We start from the raw sequence: 20,177 nt of genomic DNA on the forward strand, positions 1-20,177 counted from the left end.
AAAAATTGATAAAAAAATCAATCCCGAAATCCCGGGATTATGTTTATCAATCCCGGGATTTATAGGTATCGTAAATAGCTCGGGATCCCGGGATTGGAATCCCTACTTCTGACGTAATTTTGTAGAGAAGAAAATGTAAAATCATATTCAATAGCTAGGTATCTCAAAAAACAGTGAAAATCAAGTTATCTAGTTGTAGTATTAATGTGACGATATGAATCCAGAGAAAAATTTACACATTATATATCAATAAATATGTGAATGACATTACGATGTACTTATCTGAAGATTTAGGTAGTTATGTCATTTATTCTTTGAAGATTGTGGATTCATAAAATTGACACTCGAAAGAAAACAATGGCTGTCGACCCCAATAGCCTTCATTTTTATTTGAGATATGTATGTTTATTCAAAAATGTGTAAATAAAAATAATTTAATTTATATAATATGTATTTCTGGAACGAAGTAAAAATGACTTAAATATTATTTTTAGCATTTTCAAATTCAATAAATACTAAGATTAACAGCGTTCTTATTTTTAACACATAAATACATAGATAGATTGTTTGTTTTCTAATTAGATTTAGTTACCATAGCAACGACTCAATTAAGATTGTTTTTCATACAAACATGCTGTAGAAACTCTAGTGTTACTGTATAATACCTTTACATTTTGTTTTTTCTTATCCAATCTTCCACGTGTGTTGTTTTGAATTAATTTGCGTATATAAAGATGCTCGTGATTATTTTCAGGTTGATATAAATAACAATTCGGAATCAACCAGTAATAATGATTTCCTTAGAATTTAATTATTCATTCTGTCCTTTGGAATGATCTAATCCAGAGGTTCACAAAGTGTGTCCTGTGAAATTTATGTTAAATCTGTATTCATTTTAATATTTTTCAAGATCGTTTTTCATGTAACCCGGACGCTGTTCTCGTAAATATGCAGTTTGAATTAATAGATTTGCAAGAGAACGTTGAACGTGATAAGAATTTAATTGACTTTTACAGGTTAGGTTAGGTTTGCTTAGGTTAACCTAACAAATAATCTAGTATATCGGCTATTTTCAAAATGTGTTTACCGCTGTATTCCACATAATCGACTTGTACCAGAACTTTCACTTGAGGTATATCCAAATATAGTTCAACATGCTTCTTTATCTGGAAGTACCTATAATAGTGAAACAACATTTTCTACAATGAGCATTGATACTCGTAAATCAAAATTAACAGACAACCATATCGCATCTGTATTGCGTTTTCACACCACAAACTTTGAGCCTGGCTTGGAGGATTTAGTTTCAAACAAACAATTGCATAAATCAGATGGTGAAAAAAATTAAATATTATTTTTTAGTACGTATATTAATAAAAGTAATAATAATGTATATTTAGTTAAAAATATAGGTTTACACAATTAAATATTTTTTAATTTTTTTGCCTCATGTTTCTTAAAAATAGAAAATATTAACAAAATAAAGGGCGGCCCACCAAATATTTTTGATTTCAAAATTGTTCCTTTGACGAAAAAGTTTGTGAACCCTTATTCTAATACATCTAATCTAACACTATTAATACGCTAAGATCTTTTAGATAACACACATTTTTTTTATTTAAACGTCAGTTTGTTGATTTTTTTTTGCATTTTCACTTCGGTTTTTGCAGTCCCGAAATCAGAGAATACTATTTTAAAAAAAAACGCGTTTTTTATCCGACACTATACTTTTTCATATCTTTTCATCCATTGTGTCACAAATCAAATTGTTCCAATGTCGTTTAATACTTTCTATATACTCGATATATCACATATAATAATCATTATTCTACAATACTATTTAAATCTGAACACTGGTGTACGTATGAGTTTTAACAATAAATAAATGCATATTTTCTATTAATTACTATAAAAATATAATCTGAAAACACAACACTGATACTTATCTGTCAAACTAATAGGAGAACGATTGTCATTTTTTTCTTAAGCGACCCGATTATAAAGGATTCTTTTATTTTCTGTCGTACTAGTTAATTTAAAAAATTAGAATATACGGAAATCGGAGAAAACACCGAAATATAACATTTCTATTAACATAAATAATCAATGATTAAGACATTTATTTTAATATGAGTTCACTATATTTTATTTATAGAATTATATAGAATAAGTATATAGAATTATAATATTATTACTAATAAATAATTTCACGCTTAATATGAGAAATTACATTATGTATCATATCATATCATATCGTATCGTATCGTATCGTATCGTATCGTATCGTATCGTATCGTATCGTATCGTATCGTATCGTATCGTATCGTATCGTATCGTATCGTATCGTATCGTATCGTATCGTATCGTATCGTATCGTATCGTATCGTATCGTATCGTATCGTATCGTATCGTATCGTATCGTATCGTATCGTATCGTATCGTATCGTATCGTACCGTACCGTACCGTATCGTACCGTACCGTACCGTACCGTACCGTACCGTACCGTACCGTACCGTACCGTACCGTACCGTACCGTACCGTACCGTACCGTACCGTACCGTACCGTACCGTACCGTACCGTACCGTACCGTACCGTACCGTACCGTACCGTACCGTACCGTACCGTACCGTACCGTACCGTACCGTACCGTACCGTACCGTACCGTACCGTACCGTACCGTACCGTACCGTACCGTACCGTACCGTACCGTACCGTACCGTATCGTATCGTATCGTATCGTATCGTATCGTATAGTATCGTATCGTATCGTATCGTATCGTATCGTATCGTATCGTATCGTATCGTATCGTATCGTATCGTATCGTATCGTATCGTATCGTATCGTATCGTATCGTATCGTATCGTATCGTATCGTATCGTATCGTATCGTATCGTATCGTATCGTATCGTATCATATCATATCATATCATATCATATCATATCATATCATATCATATCATATCATATCATATCATATCATATCATATCATATAGTATCGTATCGTATCATATCATATTATATGGATACTATTATAAGAATACTTTTTCTTGACATTCATTAGAATGATTTTTGACCAATCCATTTTGTTATTGCTCAATCGAAAAACGAATCATAATAATTTTTATCGCAACAATCTAAATGTCTGAAAAATAAAACTATCCTTACAAAAGTGACTAGAGACTACTGAGATTGTAGAAAGTGTAGAGAGAGAGTGTACTGTTCAAAAAAAACCATGTCTGACATTAGAGATAAAGTCCACCCTGAAGCAAAAACTGTGCTGCCATCTTAAATACCTTATGCTTATACATTCAGTAATAAAGCACCACAAGTCAAAGCGAATCATTATTATTAGATTTATTTTATTATTATGATAAAATCCACCACTATGTGGTTAGGACGCCAATCGGAATCGAATATCTAGCAAAGACAGCTGGCTTCGCGAGTATATAGTAACTATCTGAACAATTATAGTTATATAATCCATCGTACATAATAAGATTTTTACAATGATAGTTAAAATCAACAGAGAGGGTGTAGGTAGATACCTACTTTTCGATTTGGAAATAAAACATGTATATTTTAAGGAAAACTTACTTTTCTGTGATGATTATTTGTAAAGCGATATTTTAATTTTACATATATTAGCCTGTAAGAATACGGTATACAATAGATAATACAATAATTTATATTATAATATCTTGATTTTATGAAAAGTTATCAGTGACGTCCACCTCTTTCCAATTATAGTACATATCAAATTTTATGTAGATTCATTCCTTCCTATATAACAACACTTACATAATTATCTTTGCGGCCATTTCGAACAAAAATAAAATGTGATTTGCACATACATTGACGCTTTGATTAATTAGAAACTGTAAGCACCGCAGGCGAAAATCACTCGTTAAAACGAAATTTCGCACATAAACTGTAAGCAACATAAATGATGTGTTGTCATTTTTTTATTTAGGTACCTGGCATATTATGTTCGAGTGAATAAACATTTTTTTTCCAAATTGGAATGGTCTTAGTGACCTTAATGAGGTTGAAAAAAATTACATTGATCTATTTATTTAATTTAATAAATACTGTGAAATAATATGTTTAGTGAGTTATAAATTCGTATGGATCCAGCGACGTCACTAAAAAAAGGATTACAGACTCAAAATACCGCCCCATATCATATAAATATAAGTACCTACTATATTTTATGATTTTTTATTACAACGTTTTTCTTAGGTCGTATTCTTATTTGTCCGGTACAAATCTTGCAATAGATTTTTAACTAACTTCCCGACTAGCTAGATATTTGAAACTTTTAGAATATATCAGAACACGATGCCAATGCATTTTTAAAATACTTATAGCCATCTTTAAGTAGAATTGAATTCATTTTTAGTTAATTCTGTTTTGTACGAAAAGTTATTTCGATACCATTATTGTTTGCTAGGGGGTCCTACCAACTAAATCATTAATAATATATACGTGCGTTACTATGGAAATCAATATGGAATGACATTTCATTATTGTGTATTTCTATTAAGTACAATTTTTTTTGATCGTTTAAGCTAGTCAAGTCAAGTTTATATGATACAACAGAAAATTTAAAAACGTTGTATATAAAAAGTTATTTTTATCTTGTATATATATTATTATATATAACTATTTATAATTATGATATAAGACTGTGTGTGTATACATTTACAGACGTCTAGTGGAAATACAACTCCGCCGCAGGCAAAATAAATGTCTCATCTCTACGGAGCCTGCTCCCAAATGTGGTGTATTTTTATAATTTGCGCCCTTTAAAATGGTCCGCTCTTAATAAATGCATGATCTGCTACCCTACGGGACGTCACTGTGTGGAGCTTTTATGCCACCCGTACATATTAATTAATGAATAAAATTATAAATGATTGAATTTATTCATGAGTTCTGAGATTTAATTCCAGCAAGGGATTTAATATTATGATACTGGCTATTGTGTGATGTGTATATTATATAGAATATTCGTATGAGGAAAGTACCTACATATGAAATCGATTTGAATGTTACGCTACATGAGTAGTTTTGGGGTGAAAATTCACAAGTTTTCCTGCATTTTCACACGAAATGTTTAAGCCTGGGGGTGCGACTTAGTGCGAAGAATTTCAGTTTCCCCGCTGCTACTCTTCGCCCCCTTTCCCTCTGGAGTCATCCCTCCTCCGCTTCGAAGGAATATAACGGCGTGCGGACGCCGAATGTATTCATTCCGTCGACGGCGCTCCAAACAGACGTCGGACGAACGAGCGCTTGCTCCCAATCGACGATCGTTTCGCACTCTCAATCTAAACATTCATGACTTTGTTGAAGTTTGATTTTACCGACTACAAAGGCATTATAGTAGTGACGTTGACGTCTAATCACGTTGGTTTGTGAAGCAAAGTGACTTAATTTCAATCAAAATTCCAGACATTGAACTTAACACGGAGTTTATAAAGAAACAAAACATCAACGCTTAAATTTAGTTTGTGATTCGTATGAAAGATTGAAAAATAAAACACACGTAAAAGTCCAGTTATATTTGGTGTTAATTTTTTGTCGAGCATTCATAATAATCATAACATAAAATCTTTAAGTATATTATAAAAGAAATTTAACCTAACCTAAATAAAATATTAAAACAACGCACACTAAAAACTATTTGTAATAAAAACGTTAGAAAACTAATTTTCTTATTAGATTATTAAATACAGAGTAATGTCCGTACCATAAAAAGGGGACAGTAAAAACTGTTCCAAATACTTTTAAAATGCCATCGCCTATCAAGGAAGCGATCGTGGTGAGAGGAAAAGTCAACCAGCAAGATGTCAAGAACGATGGAAAGCCATGGAAGAATGCTGGAAATAACGGGTATCTATGTTCACCACAGGAAAACGGCGGGAGCGATGATTCAACCGGCGTTCTTCTCGACGATCTGAACGCTCCACGCAGTACGGTCGTTCATTTTGGACCTGGGTCCAAGGCGCATACTGTTCTGACGAAGACCGACAATGACGACTCCATTTGCGGTAGGATGAAGAAGAAGTTCTGGATTGGAGCCGCACTGGTTCTCTTCATCATCAGCATCATTCTGGCGAGTACCGTCTTGCAGATGAGCGGACAGCAGTGCAGCTCGGCGGCTGATGGTGAGAATCTTGAACGCTTTATTATTTAGTCTCAAATACGACATGTATTAATTGATTTTGAATGGTTTATGTTATTTTCTTCACGACTTAATAGGTGGCATTACGATTCATATTAAAGTTGTGTGTGTTTTTTTTTAATGTGTGGATCATTTTGATAAAATGTTTTTTCTGTCATCATACAAATGATATTAGTTTTTTGTTTCGTTATTTTATCAATTTAATACATAATGTTAGAATAATGTTGTTAATAATAAATATCATATATTTAAGCGAATATAATAATATATGATGGTCTAAATCATGTAATGGATTTATTTTCTAATAACGTATGAATAGTATTTTGTATTGTTATGGATTTATCAAAACTCTTGAATGAAATAATTACGGATAATTCTATGATAGAAAATATTTTTATGAAACAGAAATGTATAGTTTGATCTTGACTGTATATAGTGGGCTATAAGCAAAATAATATTATATATTATATTATTACATATTATGTATTACATTATTTTGATTTAGGTAATAATGTCGCTACATTATAATCCTGAAGTAGGTAATATATTATATTATTAACATTTATAACAACATGGAGAGAAAAAAGTAACAAATCGAACGGAAATAGAATTGTAGTAGGTATATAGCAGTGCTGCGCAACCTTTTCTCACCCACGGCGCACTAAAGGTATTCCCAGAATTCTGCGGCACACCGCACGTAAAACAATTGGTATACACCAAAACATGGACCTCAGGCCAGAATCTTCGACACCCACTACCTATCGCTAAGGTTAAAGACAGTGTGATACTTTAAAATAGAGTTTTTTAAATGGTGTTCGAGGTAAAATTAATCGTATTGATTTTATGTTTTTCGATTTTTGTATTTATTAATACATTCACTAGAATTATTATGGCGGCGGTTGGCGGCTAAACAATAATTATTTAATAACAGTAAATTATAACGTACAATCGTATGATTGCTATTAGAACAAATTTGTAAGTTGTGTTTATCTCACTTATCTGCTTGACCTGCCACGCCGCCCCCCCTGAGCTTGGGCCCGCAGGATAGTGGGGGACATGCACAAAAATTACATTACATACTTATTTTATAAATCGTTAAATATACATAACGCATGACGAAGAACCAAATGTACATATTTATATATATGTATTTTTATATGTATTTGTATTATCAATAAAAAACTAGGTAATTAATTACGATACCTGAGCTTGTTTCAATGAACGTAAAAGTTTTTAGCCTTACTTACTTAGTTTCCTAGCCTTGTCAGAAATACGAGGATATTCTTTATTAACCGAAATCCAGAAAATAGCATAAGCGCTTCTATAGAATTTTTGGCATTTGTTTCAAAAGGGTTTCGAGTTCAGACGTATTGATTGTATGACAGTAATGATGAAATTTCTTTTGAAGTAAAGTTAAATGTTTTTGAGACGGATCCAAAATTAATTGCTTGTTTTCGTTGGTGGTCTGGTAGGACCTTTGATACAGTTTTAGAGATCCTTGTCTTAACTCCTAAATTTATCAGATCACGTCAATATATTTTCATTCAGTCTGTTTTATTAAGTTTATGCAGGTGCTCAAATTTAATGTATTACCAGCCATGTACGTAAATTTGGCTATTAGTAAGCATTATTTTTGCAACCATTTTTTGGAAGCAATGCTCTGCGGCACACCTAGCATCGTCTCGCGGCACACTGGTGTGCCACGGCACACCGGTTGCGGTGCACTGGTATATAGTATATATTGTTTTCCAATTGTATGAGTCAGAGTATGGACCTAATACGTTGAGCAAAAGTGGCTGACATCCATTTCTCGTAAAAACTAAATGTGTTTATACAAACCTCCACTCTGCGGAGGCCCATATGATCTTATTAGATCGGACATGGTCAAAGAAGAAGGAGATATAGTATATACTTATATTTTTCATTCTTCATTTCACAAAAAAAAAATAATATTACAATAATTGTGTAATAATAAAAGTTTTGCTAAGTATTGTCAGTAAATATCTATCTACACAAATAGTTGAAAACGAATATGTACATATTTTTTGTTTTATGGTAAATTTAGGTTTCCATAACTCAGGAAACCCTAATTAATAGGAGCTCCGAAGCCTGAAGCATAAATCAATTTGGCAAAGGGAAAAATCTTTTTCCAGATTGACACAAATTAATTACATCAACACCGTTGGTGATGTTCGACAAAGACCACTTTCTTCAATGTAAATTTAGTATTAAATATCAAAATTGACAATATTGTAAGTAATTTTTAAAACAAAAAGCACAAAGGAAAGTTTCAATTTGTTTTTAGTCACCAATATATATCTGTTATAGATTAAATCCGGCAGTGTTTTTATCTGGATAGTGAGAAAAAAGAATGGAAAACTTTATTATCAACGATATATAAAAGTATAAATAATATCCCTATGACAGTAGTAACTAAAATTATTATTTTTCCCAATTTTATTCGTACGTTATCAAAAAGAATATTAAAAATAAGCCTAACACAGATTATCATTCTTTATAGTATTGTACGTATTAAACATTTCCATTAAATTTACATTTATGTGGGTACTTCTGTTATACACTCAGGACACTAAATATAAATTTAGGTAAAATAAACTTTTTTTAAATTATGAATATCACGGTACTTATTTGTCGACAAAGCATTATTAATGTTCTAAAGTTTATCTCATTTCATAAAAAGCTAAATCACCGTTGCTTTTTTTGTAACGTTTTATAATTGGAAAAACAAAGTCTTTTCGCATATTATTTCAAGGCTGCTACCATTTTGGGAAAATCTGGGGTGTATTTTTACCGCCTTGGCGACGTGTTTGCTCTGGATTTACTTTAAGTGAGTGTAGATAATCTGGCGTGGGAAATCATCAAGTTGTTTTCATTTCTATATCCACCACGTTATAATAACACGTGGATGGCCAACCTTTTTGAGTTGAGAGACGGCAGTGTTTATTTTTTTAATATTTGATGACCGTCAACTCTTCTGTATATTATGTAATACTAGCTGACCCGGCAAACGTTGTTCTGCCATATAAATTATTTCTAGTGAATATTTTGGTTGTTAAATAAAAAATAACAAATGTATCGTAAGTGTGTGGGGATGGGATCTATGACAGAAAGAAGAATGGAGCGCTTTAGACGATGACCGCCGATAAAAACAAAAAAACACCAACCATTCATTTTCTCAATTCAAAATGAGATATTCATAATGAATGAAAAACCTGTGATAGGATCTCGTTGTTTAATGTTTATGCAATAACCGTCTTGTCCCTTGCAGAAAATTAGCGGATATTAGAGAGCATCGTATGAACGGTGTGTGTCAGCGATGAACTCCAGATTATTGTTTCTTCTTCGAATCACGATTTCTCGCGTCGATGTGCGGTCGCCAACCATGATTCCAGCAATGTCGTCAATAACAGGCGCATTGAATCGACGCACGTGCTCTCCAGCTGGTGTTTTATGGTGTTTTATCAGGATTGATGACAATAGCGTGATTGTCGCTTTGCAATTCGTGCATGTGTGCTTTGAAGAATTTCAATAATTCATTGTGATCATTCAATAGGGCGTTCAGTTTGCCGACGATGCGCCTGGCATTAGGCGAATTGAGGTTATTGTAGCCGCAACGTGCATCCACACGATTAATGTCCTCACCGCCCATGAAGTAGATTTGTAAAAATTTATGTGGTTCGTTTGGCATTGGCAGCAATGTTTGTGGTATACTGTACCTTTGATTTTGAACGTAGAATGGAATTGTTGACCATTTGCCGCAGTATTGTGAACTATTTCTGTTGCTCCGAACGAAGTCATTTGGAATTATGAATTGAATGTGCGAATGGACTTCAGGAACAGGTTTGAATCTGGAATCGTGCCGATGAGCAAGCCGTTCAATGGTTCTGGTGGTATCTCAATTTCTGGTAGTTGCACTTTTCCTGATGCGCAACACATCCCGGCTGACTCATGTTTGAATTTGAGTGCATGACAATGGGGACATTCTTTGTCCATAACACCAATCAGCACTTTCGGATGAGCGGAATATTCAATATCTGGCTCGTACTCGAATGCGAGACGAAGGAACGAAGCGGATGTAAATGCTCGATGTACTTGTTGGCGTTGTCGGTCATTTGCTCTGCGTGTGTTAACTACGAACCGGCGCGCTTGGCTCCGTTCCAATTGTTGTTGTTGATTTTGTTCAGCTTGTGCCTCTTGTGATTGAGATGCACGCAATTGCGACATGCTCACACGCACGTTTTTGTTATCTTGTTGGATTTGTTCGTCTGTTATTTCTGCTCTACTATTTTGCATGTTTGTTGCTTTATTCGTTCGACGGCCCAAATGGCTCCCCTTGCGTCTTGCTGGCATTGTGCACTATAATACACGCACACAAAAATAGATAAATTAAAATAAATCGTACAAAATTTTGCACGCTCTGCGTTGTGATATGCCGAATGAAATGTCAAAATGACGTGACGCTTCTCTTGAATTCTTCTCGGACGTAGCGCCATCTGTCATTCAACAACATAAATAATTTCGTTCTGTTTGAAATACGACTGACGGTTAAATTTGTTTATACAAAAATAATAAAATCGCGATTAAAAAATGGGTGAGTAGGGGTAGGAAAGTGAAAATTTGGGGTTATATGTATTTTTTAATGCAAAATAATAAAAAAAATACAAAAAGAAATTAAAAAAAAAAATAAAAGATTTCTTTTTCTGGATAGAGATACCTTAATCACCTAGCGGTATGAAATATACTTGTTGACCTATTCTCATACTTAACAAATATACATTAAAAAAATCATAAAAATCGGTCTAGCCGTTTCGGAGGAGTGCGACCACAAACATCGTGACACGAGATTTTTATATATATAGAGATTATACAATATTTTTCGCGTTATGGCATACAGTTTTAAATATAAATTTTTGACTACACAATAAAAAATATTTACGTAGTTTTTCAAATTCGTAAAATTCAATTTGTAATTTTGCTTTATAATACCCTAACACGTTATAAAACAATCTTAGAATCGTATGAAATTGAGCGACGTCATCGTGCCAAATGAAATTAGATTTTTTCCGAAAGAAATAATATTTTGTGGCATGCATTCCAATACCCAACGGTTCAGGAACTCAAAATTAATGGGAACTGTCTCCGTTCCCAGACCAGTGGGTCTATTCTATACTTATCGACCGCTAAAGTGATAAAGTGATAAATATTATCAAACTTAGGGTAGGTACGTAATAAAACAATTTTTGTTGCAATAAGTACTATATTTCAACAGCACCTCTCTTGACTGTGATAAAATTTAGAGGGAGATAGACAGTTTTGACTATTTAGATGGCTAACTTATTGTAACAATTGTAATACCTCAATACAAATATATAATAAACTAGCTGACCCGGCAAACGTTGTTCTGCCATATAAATTATTTCTAGTGAATATTTTGGTTGTTAAATAAAAAATAACGAATGTATCGTAAGTGTGTGGGGATGGGATCTATGACAGAAAGAGGAATAGAGCGCTGTAGACGATGACCGCCGATAAAAACAAAAAAACATCAACCATTCATTTTCTCAATTCAAAATGACTAATGATGTTCATAATGAATGAATTACCTGTGACAGGATCTCGTTGTTTAATGTTTATGCAATATCCGTCTTGTCCCTTCCAGAAAATTAGCGGATATTGGAGAGCGTCGTATGAACGGTGTGTGTCAGCGATGAACTCCAGATTATTGTTTCTTCTTCGAATCACGATTTCTCGCGTCGATGTGCGGTCGTCAACCATGATTCCAGCAATGTCGTCAACAACAGGTGCATTGAATCGACGCACGTGCTCTCCAGCTGGTGTTTTATCAGGATTGATGACAATAGCGTGATTGACACGTTGCAATTCGTGCATGTGTGCTTTGAAGAATTTCAATAATTCATTGTGCTCATTCAATAGGGCGTCCAGTTCGCCGACGATGCGCCTGGAAATAGGCGAATTGAGGCCATTGTAGCCGCAACGTGCATCCACATGATTGATGTCCTCACCGCCCATGAAGTAGATTTGTAAAAAATTATGTGGTTCGTTTGGCATTGGCAGCAATGAGCCTACTTTGTGGTATACTTGGCCTTTGATTTTGAACGTAGAATGGAATTGTTGACCATTTGCCGCAGTATTGTGAACTATTTCTGTTGCTCCGAACGAAGTCATTTGGAATTATGAATTGAATGTGCGAATGGACTTCAGGAACAGGTTTGAATCTGGAATCGTGCCGATGAGCAAGCCGTTCAATGGTTCTGGTGGTATCTCAATTTCTGGTAGTTGCACTTTTCCTGATGCGCAACACATCCCGGTGGACTCATGTTTGAATTTGAGCGCATGACAATGGGGACATTCTTTGTCCATAGCACCAATAAGCACTTTCGGATGAGCGGAATATTCAATATCTGGCTCGTACTCGAATGCGAGACGAAGGAACGAAGCGGATGTAAATGTTCGATGTACTTGTTGGCATTGTCGGTCATTTGCTCTGCGTGTGTCAACTACGAACCGGCGCGCTTGGCTCCGTTCCAATTGTCGTTGTTAATTTCGTTCAGCTCGTGCCTCTTATGATTGAGATGCACGCAATTGCGACATGCTTACACGCACGTTTTTGTTCTCTTGTTGGATTTGTTTGTCTGTTCTTTCTGCTCTAATATTTCGCATGTTTGTTGCTTTATTCGTTCGACGGCCTAAATGGCCCCCCTTGCGTCTTGCTGGCATTGTGCACTGTAATACACGCACATAAAAATAGATAAATTAAAATAAATCGTACAAAATTTTGCACGCACTGCGTTGTGATATGCCGAATGAAATGTCAAAATGACGCGACGCTTCTCTTTAATTCTTCTCGGACGTAGCGCCATCTGTCATTAAACAATATAAATAATTTCGTTCTGTTTGAAATACGAACGACGGTTAAATTTGTTCATACAAAAATAATAAAATCGCGATTAAAAAATGGGAGGGTGGGGGTAGGAGGGTTAAAATTTGGGGTATTTTCTTATGCCAAATAAAAAAAAATATTAAAAAAAAATTGTCAAAAAAATAAAAGAAAATTTTTCTGGATAGAGATACCCTAATCACCTAACGGTATGAAATATACTTGTTGACCTATTCTCATACCTAACAGATATACATAAAAAAATTCATAAAAATCGGTCGAGCCATTTCGGAGGAGTTCGACCACAAACATCGTGACACGAGATTTTTATATATATAGAGATTATACTATCACTTTTTCACTTTAGGGGTCAATAGTCGCCTTGTGTATAGAATAGACCCGCATAACTGGTATAATAGGGTACCTACGGTCACAGTTCTCCATAAATATTTTTCTCCATATTATAACAGGAAGGGAAATTTTTGAATAGAGTTTCTCAATGTACTTAGAAGTATTTGGCGTTGATATCTGAGTGATTTTCCATGTTGGCACCGATAAAAATATAAATACTTGAAAAAATGTAGATACCTACGTTATCACAGTGAGCATCCAAAACAAGACTATATATATATATGTACCACATAACCGTAAAGTTCCATAGTTTTGACGTAAAATATGACGTAGTTAGAGCGACGCCAAGCGTGGAGGTAACAATAAAAATATTTACCCTATGTAATTCGTGCGTAGTAGAAAAAATCGGAATCTGCTCAATTTCAAGGTTAAGTTGTTCCACAATAATAGTATAGAGCAGTACTTCTCAAACTAGGGGGCGCGGCGCCCTGGAGCTCCTGCCAGGGATCCGCGAAATATTTCAGTATTTGAAATAAATATTTTGAAGATAATTTTTGTTTGTTTTTTTTAATTTTTGCTTTACAAGAAAGTAAATAAAATGTTCTATTATTTTTAATAAAAATATACCTATAATAATAATTAATGGTAAATAGAGTACTGTTGGTTACTAAAGACTAAAATTTTTGTTTTTTTTCTGATTTCGGGGGCCGTGGTATGAAAAAGTTTGAGAAGCACTGAATTATAGAGTGCCAACGTAATCTAAGAAACATGTTTATATCATTTATATAGTTTGATTAAATATATAATATATTCCTGTTCTAACCATATCCGATCCTAATAAGATCATATATGGGCCTCCACAGGGTGGAGGTTTGTATTAACAGATTTTGTTTTCACGAGAAATGGATCTCAGCCACTTGTTCAACCTATTAAATCCATACTCTGACTAACACACAAATTGAAAAATAATATGTGTACTTGCCAGATCCAGGATTCGAACCTGGGACCCACGAAACTATAGGCCGACGCTTAAGCCACGCGGCCATCGTGTATCTTACATTAATCGTTAATATATATTATATATTACGGTGGCCGCGCGGTTTAAGCGTTGGACTATAACGCCGTGGGTCCCAGGTTAGAGTCCTGGGTCTGGCAAGTACACATATTGTTTTTCAATTTGTGTATGAGTCAGAGTATGATACTAATATGTTGAGCAAGTGGCTGACATCCATTTCTCGTAAAAACAAAATCTGTTAATGCAAACCTCCACTCTGTGGAGGCCCATATGATCATATTAGGATCGGACAGGTTTAAAAAAATATATATTATATTATTGTATTATAATGTATCCATGATATTTTTAAGTAAATACAAATACCTGCAGTAAGTCAGATAGTTCAATATTATTAATAATAGTATGTTTAACAAATAAACCGATTTAATTAATTCAATATTTATACCAAAACTTGTGATAGAATATTTATAAAGTAAATGTTTAGTTAGTATCTTTTGTTATATTCATACAGTGGGGGTGAGTGGTTTGGGAATTATATTTTTAAGGAAATATTGCGTACCTAATAATTGAAGTTTATTGTTATCAATACAGTATCCACCAATATTTTTACAAACTGTTTGAAGAAAGGGTAAATAAATGTTGGGTTATGGATCAAGAAACAACATTGATTTTAATTATCTATGCGAATAAAATACCAACGTGTTCGTTTCTTGATAAAGCATCCATCTGATTTCGGTGGAGGGGATGATTGGGTGGCATCACAAGTTGTTATTCATTCTGGGTGAACACATAGCGGTACTCATGACCCAAATCCTAATAAGTTAATATTTGTTTATTTGCTACAGTGTGTATCTTGTCCGGCAGTTTATCTGGGCCAGACAAGCAGAATGTTTATGACTAGGTATAAAGAACACATAGGTTCATGGAAAACAGGTAAGATGGATTCAGTATTCGCCATACTCATAAAGAGTGGCTATGAATTCAATCTGTCATCCTATACTTGTGAATCTATATGAGAAAGGCCATCGAGTTCACGGAGCAAGTTAAATAATGAATAAATACATTTAAAAAAATTCATTGATAGCATAATTAGGGTTAATATGAACCTATTTAATAAATCTCTTCTAAAACTGTTTAAATACTCAAAAATATTTCAAAGTTACAAATAAAACTTTCTAAGTAGTAAACATAATTACAAGACAAAAAGAACTTTTTAACGTTTTTAAATTTTCTGTTGAATCATATAAACTTGACTAGACTAGCGATCAAAAAAAAAATTGTACTTGATAGAAATAATACTGAAATGTCATTTTGACATGTCGTATTGATTTCCATAGTAACGCACGTATATATTAATAATTTAGTTGCTAGAACCCCAGACCCAACCCAATAATCATCACCGAAAACATCGTCCTGAAATACCTTAAAACCATTGATGTAAGCAAAGGCACAGGAAGCGATAATATTCCTCCAGTTTACCTAATCAACTGCGCAGATGAGCTTGCATACCCCTTATCCATAATCTTCAAAAAATCTCTCCGAGACGGTACATTTCCGCACAAGTGGAAAGAAGCGTTTGTGATCCCAATTTTCAAAAACGGCTCCACTTCGAGAGCAGAAAACTACAGACCAATCTCGATACTATCAGTACTCAGTAAACTTTTCGAACGTATAGTATATGATCAACTTTACCCTGCTATATGTAAAAACATTAGCGAAAAACAACACGGTTTCATGCAACGCAGGTCGGTGGTAACAAATCTTGCTATATTCTCTAGTTATCTTCTTAATTCCATGGATAAAAAATCGCAAGTAGATACCATCTACACCGATTTTTCTAAGGCCTTTGATAGAGTTAATCATACTATCCTGATCCAGAAACTAGAACTACTTGGTATTCACGGAGATCTACTCCGCTGGCTTACTTCATACATTCACAACCGATGCCAAGCCGTAGTTATTGGTGGACACCGCTCAAACTTTATCTCTATTCCCTCAGGCGTTCCCCAGGGTTCTCATCTGGGGCCACTTTTATTCAACTCATATATCAATGACATTGGCAAGTGTTTTCAACACGCAAACCATATTTTATATGCAGACGATCTAAAGCTATACACGGAAGTGAATAGCCTTGCTGACTGCCATAGACTGCAAGAAGACATAGAACGCCTAACATCATACTGTGACCAGAATCTCCTTACTCTAAATGCTTCCAAGTCTCAATCTATTTATTTTACAAGAAACCGTACACCAATAAAATTTCAGTATGAAATTAACTCCGCGCCAATCCCATTCACTCCGGTAGTCAGAGACCTGGGCATCCTATTGGATATAAAACTAAACTTTAATGCTCATATTGATCACATTGCACAAAAATCCTCAAAAGCATTAGGTTTTCTTTTGCGTACAGGTAAGCCATTCACCAACACACACGTCATAAAACTACTTTATTTCTCCTACGTACGCAGCATCTTAGAGTTTGCTTCTACTATTTGGTCACCCACCTATAAATCACAAAAAATCAGACTTGAAAAAGTACAAAAACGATTCATCAAGCACCTAAGATATCACAAATCATCACCTCCAACCCAAGTAACACAACATAATTCCACCAGCACACATAACTACAACATCAACTCCCTGGAATCACGACGCACTGACCACGACATTAAATTCCTACACCAAATCATACATAACGCCATTGACTCGATCGAAATAGTGCAGTCCAGCATATGTTTAAATGTACCCCAGAAACGCACGCGCTCTCAAAAATTATTCCATATACCTAAACACAACACTAACTACGCTAGTAATGCTGTATTCGTTAGAATAATGACTACGTACAATAATTTTTTCAGCGATACAGACATTTTACACCTAACATTTGACACATTCACAAAAACAATTTGCGAAAAAACATACAAAACTAACTTCACACTACCGCAATAAATACCAAAGCCTACTCCCACGCACTCTCACCCATATATACACACGCACGTAAACACATACCTTATATTATATACTTATTTTAAAGTTGTTTCTTCTATCTCACTTTGTTTTAGTTTAATATAAATGTAATAATAAATGTGGAAACCCATTATTGGTCCTTGTATATTATGTAAAAAGTTGTAATATGTACTTTCAATGTCGACTGTGAGGTTTCCCAAATAAAATAAAATAAAATAAAATAAATAAAATAACGGTGTCGAAATAACTTTTCATACAAAACAGAATTAACTGAAAATGAATTCAATTCTACTTAAAGATGGCTAAAAGTATTAAAAAAATGCGTTGGCATCGTGTTCTGATATATTCTAAAAGTTCAAATATCTAGCTAGTAGGGAAGTTAGTTAAAAATCGATTGCAAGATTTGTACCGGACAAAGAACCACCGGAAAAAGAACCACCGGACAAATAAGAATACGAGCTAAGAAAAACGTTGTAAAATACCGAACTATGTGTGCATATCATCAAAATGTTTAAGCGCATTTATAATGATCACGCTGTAATAATGATCAAAATGAATAATGAAATACATAAAGAAAATGCGATTACGAGTACATTAGACTCTTTTTCTATCATGTCATAGAAGTTGCAAGCATTGAGTTGTAAGTATTGAAAATTAGCTGTCTCACTATTGTTATGAAGATGGTTTTATAAACCAAAACAGCAGTCAATATAAATAATTCAAATATCGTAGAATTAACTATAAAAAAACTTTGGTACAGTTCGGTTAGGAGGAATACAGCGGAAAACACATTTTGAAAATAGCCGATATACTGGATTATTTGTTAGGTTAACCTAACCTAACTTAACCTAGCCCAACCTAACCTAATCTAACCCTAACTAACAAATAATCCAGTATATCGGGTATTTTCAAAATGTGTTTTCCGCTGTATTTCTCATAACCGAACTGTACCAAAACTTTGTTTTAAAACCATTATTGCGGATTTATACGACGTAAATGCCAATTAAATTACTAAGTTCTTTTTATATAGCATATTAGTTTTAAAAAAGTACGGTATTTTATTTTTTACTAATTCATAAATTAGCAGGCATCTCCTGAGTGATTTCAAATATTAACACTTTCCTAATTTCATAAAAAAATTGATTTAATTTTACGAAATTAGTCTCGGTTTGTTTATCTAACTTGGCTTGTTGGTTCTATAGCCAACATAGTGTTACGTGATAAAAAAAAAACATGCAGAATAAGGTAAACAATATGATATTCAAAAGGATGATGTCCTTCTCTTCGACTGAAAGTCCTGCTTTGTCCTTCCGGTAGAAAAAATCACACAATTTTTCAAACTCACGAATAGCTTTCGGAAAAAAACGCCATAATTTTTCATTTTGATAATACCTACTTCATTTTTTTTACAAGTCCGTTAATCTCCTCCTTACAAATTCATTTATTCTGAATTCGTATTTTTTCATCTGGCATCCATAGACAATAAAAATAAAACGCTTCTTTCTTATTTAATAATATTATTATCTCGTTCACGTCTCTCGGCGTCATTCGCAACTGTCTTAATTCAGTTTTGAGCACCTACTTATGCAGATAATCTCTCGTTTCTTATATTCCTCTTTAACTGTCTTTTTGTTCAATTTGTTTGCATTAGCGTGGGGTGGAATAATTGCCCATCATTACTATTACGAGGCATATACAATAAAAAAGATAATACTGCTATACACTTCTGAAAATTTACATTGTAATCGTACAATGTAAAAACCAAAAGATCTTTTCATTCATAACGTGTAATATTACAATAAACAACGTTCACCATAAAGAAAAAATCTGATAAAAATCTCTTATATGAGGGATGCCAAACCTTTTTACGTACGCGTGCCAAAATTTCCCAAATAATATTTTTCAACTGTCCGACGTGCCAAGCAGTTTTTTATGGCGAAATTTTTCTAAAAAAATAGTTAGTTAAGAATTCTATTAAAAAGGTTTATAAATTAAATTTGAGTTATTGATATTCTATCTCTCACCGGATTTCTAGCCGAAGGCATATCTTTTAATTCTTTGAATATTTTTTCTTTATTTTCAAATTACTCGAAAAGATCGTGGAAGCATTTAAACCACTCTTCTTTCATATTATATTCTCCATCACTGAGCGGTTTTCCATTTTTAGAGATTATGTTTGAGGTAAAATAACAAGCAGTTATTATATTTGAATGACTGCCGATAATTAATTTCATGAGGTTTGTTGATTGTATATTTTTATTTTTGATTCCCCGATACTAAGGACCGACCTATGCAATCGTATATTTACATTAAACGTAATGATTATTTTTTAAAATGATTAGCCTGCAATTTTTTATACAATGCGATTTGTCATTATTTATGCATGAATTTCGTTTCCGTTTGCGCATAGATTGGTACCTAAACATAATAGAAAAAACCGAAGAAAATGCGCATGGCTATGTCGTAATTATTTTTTAATATTATAATATAAGTAAGTACTTAAGTACCTACTAATACTTATATTTATTTTGTAAACCTTTTTTATATATTTTTTTTTTGAAATGTACCTATATAAAATAGTAATATTTCTTTTCTCTTCAAAATGAAACATTTGCGTGCCATGCAAAATCATCTCGCGTGCCACTGGTGGCACGCGTGCCATAGATTCGCCATCCCTGTCTTATAGTATAAAAATGCCTTTATGAGCTAGAATATATTATAATAATATGTATTACAAG

General features: G+C 33.6%; 1 protein-coding gene across 1 annotated transcript in view; it reads left to right on the forward strand.

The window, feature by feature from the left end:
- Nucleotides 1-5,250: 5,250 nt before the first annotated feature.
- The window catches only part of LOC147064401 (neprilysin-1-like), a 216,876-nt gene continuing 201,949 nt past the window's right edge, over nucleotides 5,251-20,177 (forward strand). Inside the window, exon 1 of the mRNA XM_085957925.1 lies at nucleotides 5,251-6,170. Coding sequence (XP_085814051.1) covers nucleotides 5,795-6,170 — 376 coding nt within the window. The 5' untranslated portion in view covers nucleotides 5,251-5,794. The remainder of the gene's footprint in view (nucleotides 6,171-20,177) is intronic.

This window comes from Rhyacophila brunnea, unplaced genomic scaffold (assembly GCF_057557595.1).
Source record: "Rhyacophila brunnea isolate RB1 unplaced genomic scaffold, BYU_Rbru_1.0 scaffold_7, whole genome shotgun sequence".
NCBI classification, from domain to species: Eukaryota; Metazoa; Arthropoda; class Insecta; order Trichoptera; family Rhyacophilidae; genus Rhyacophila; species Rhyacophila brunnea.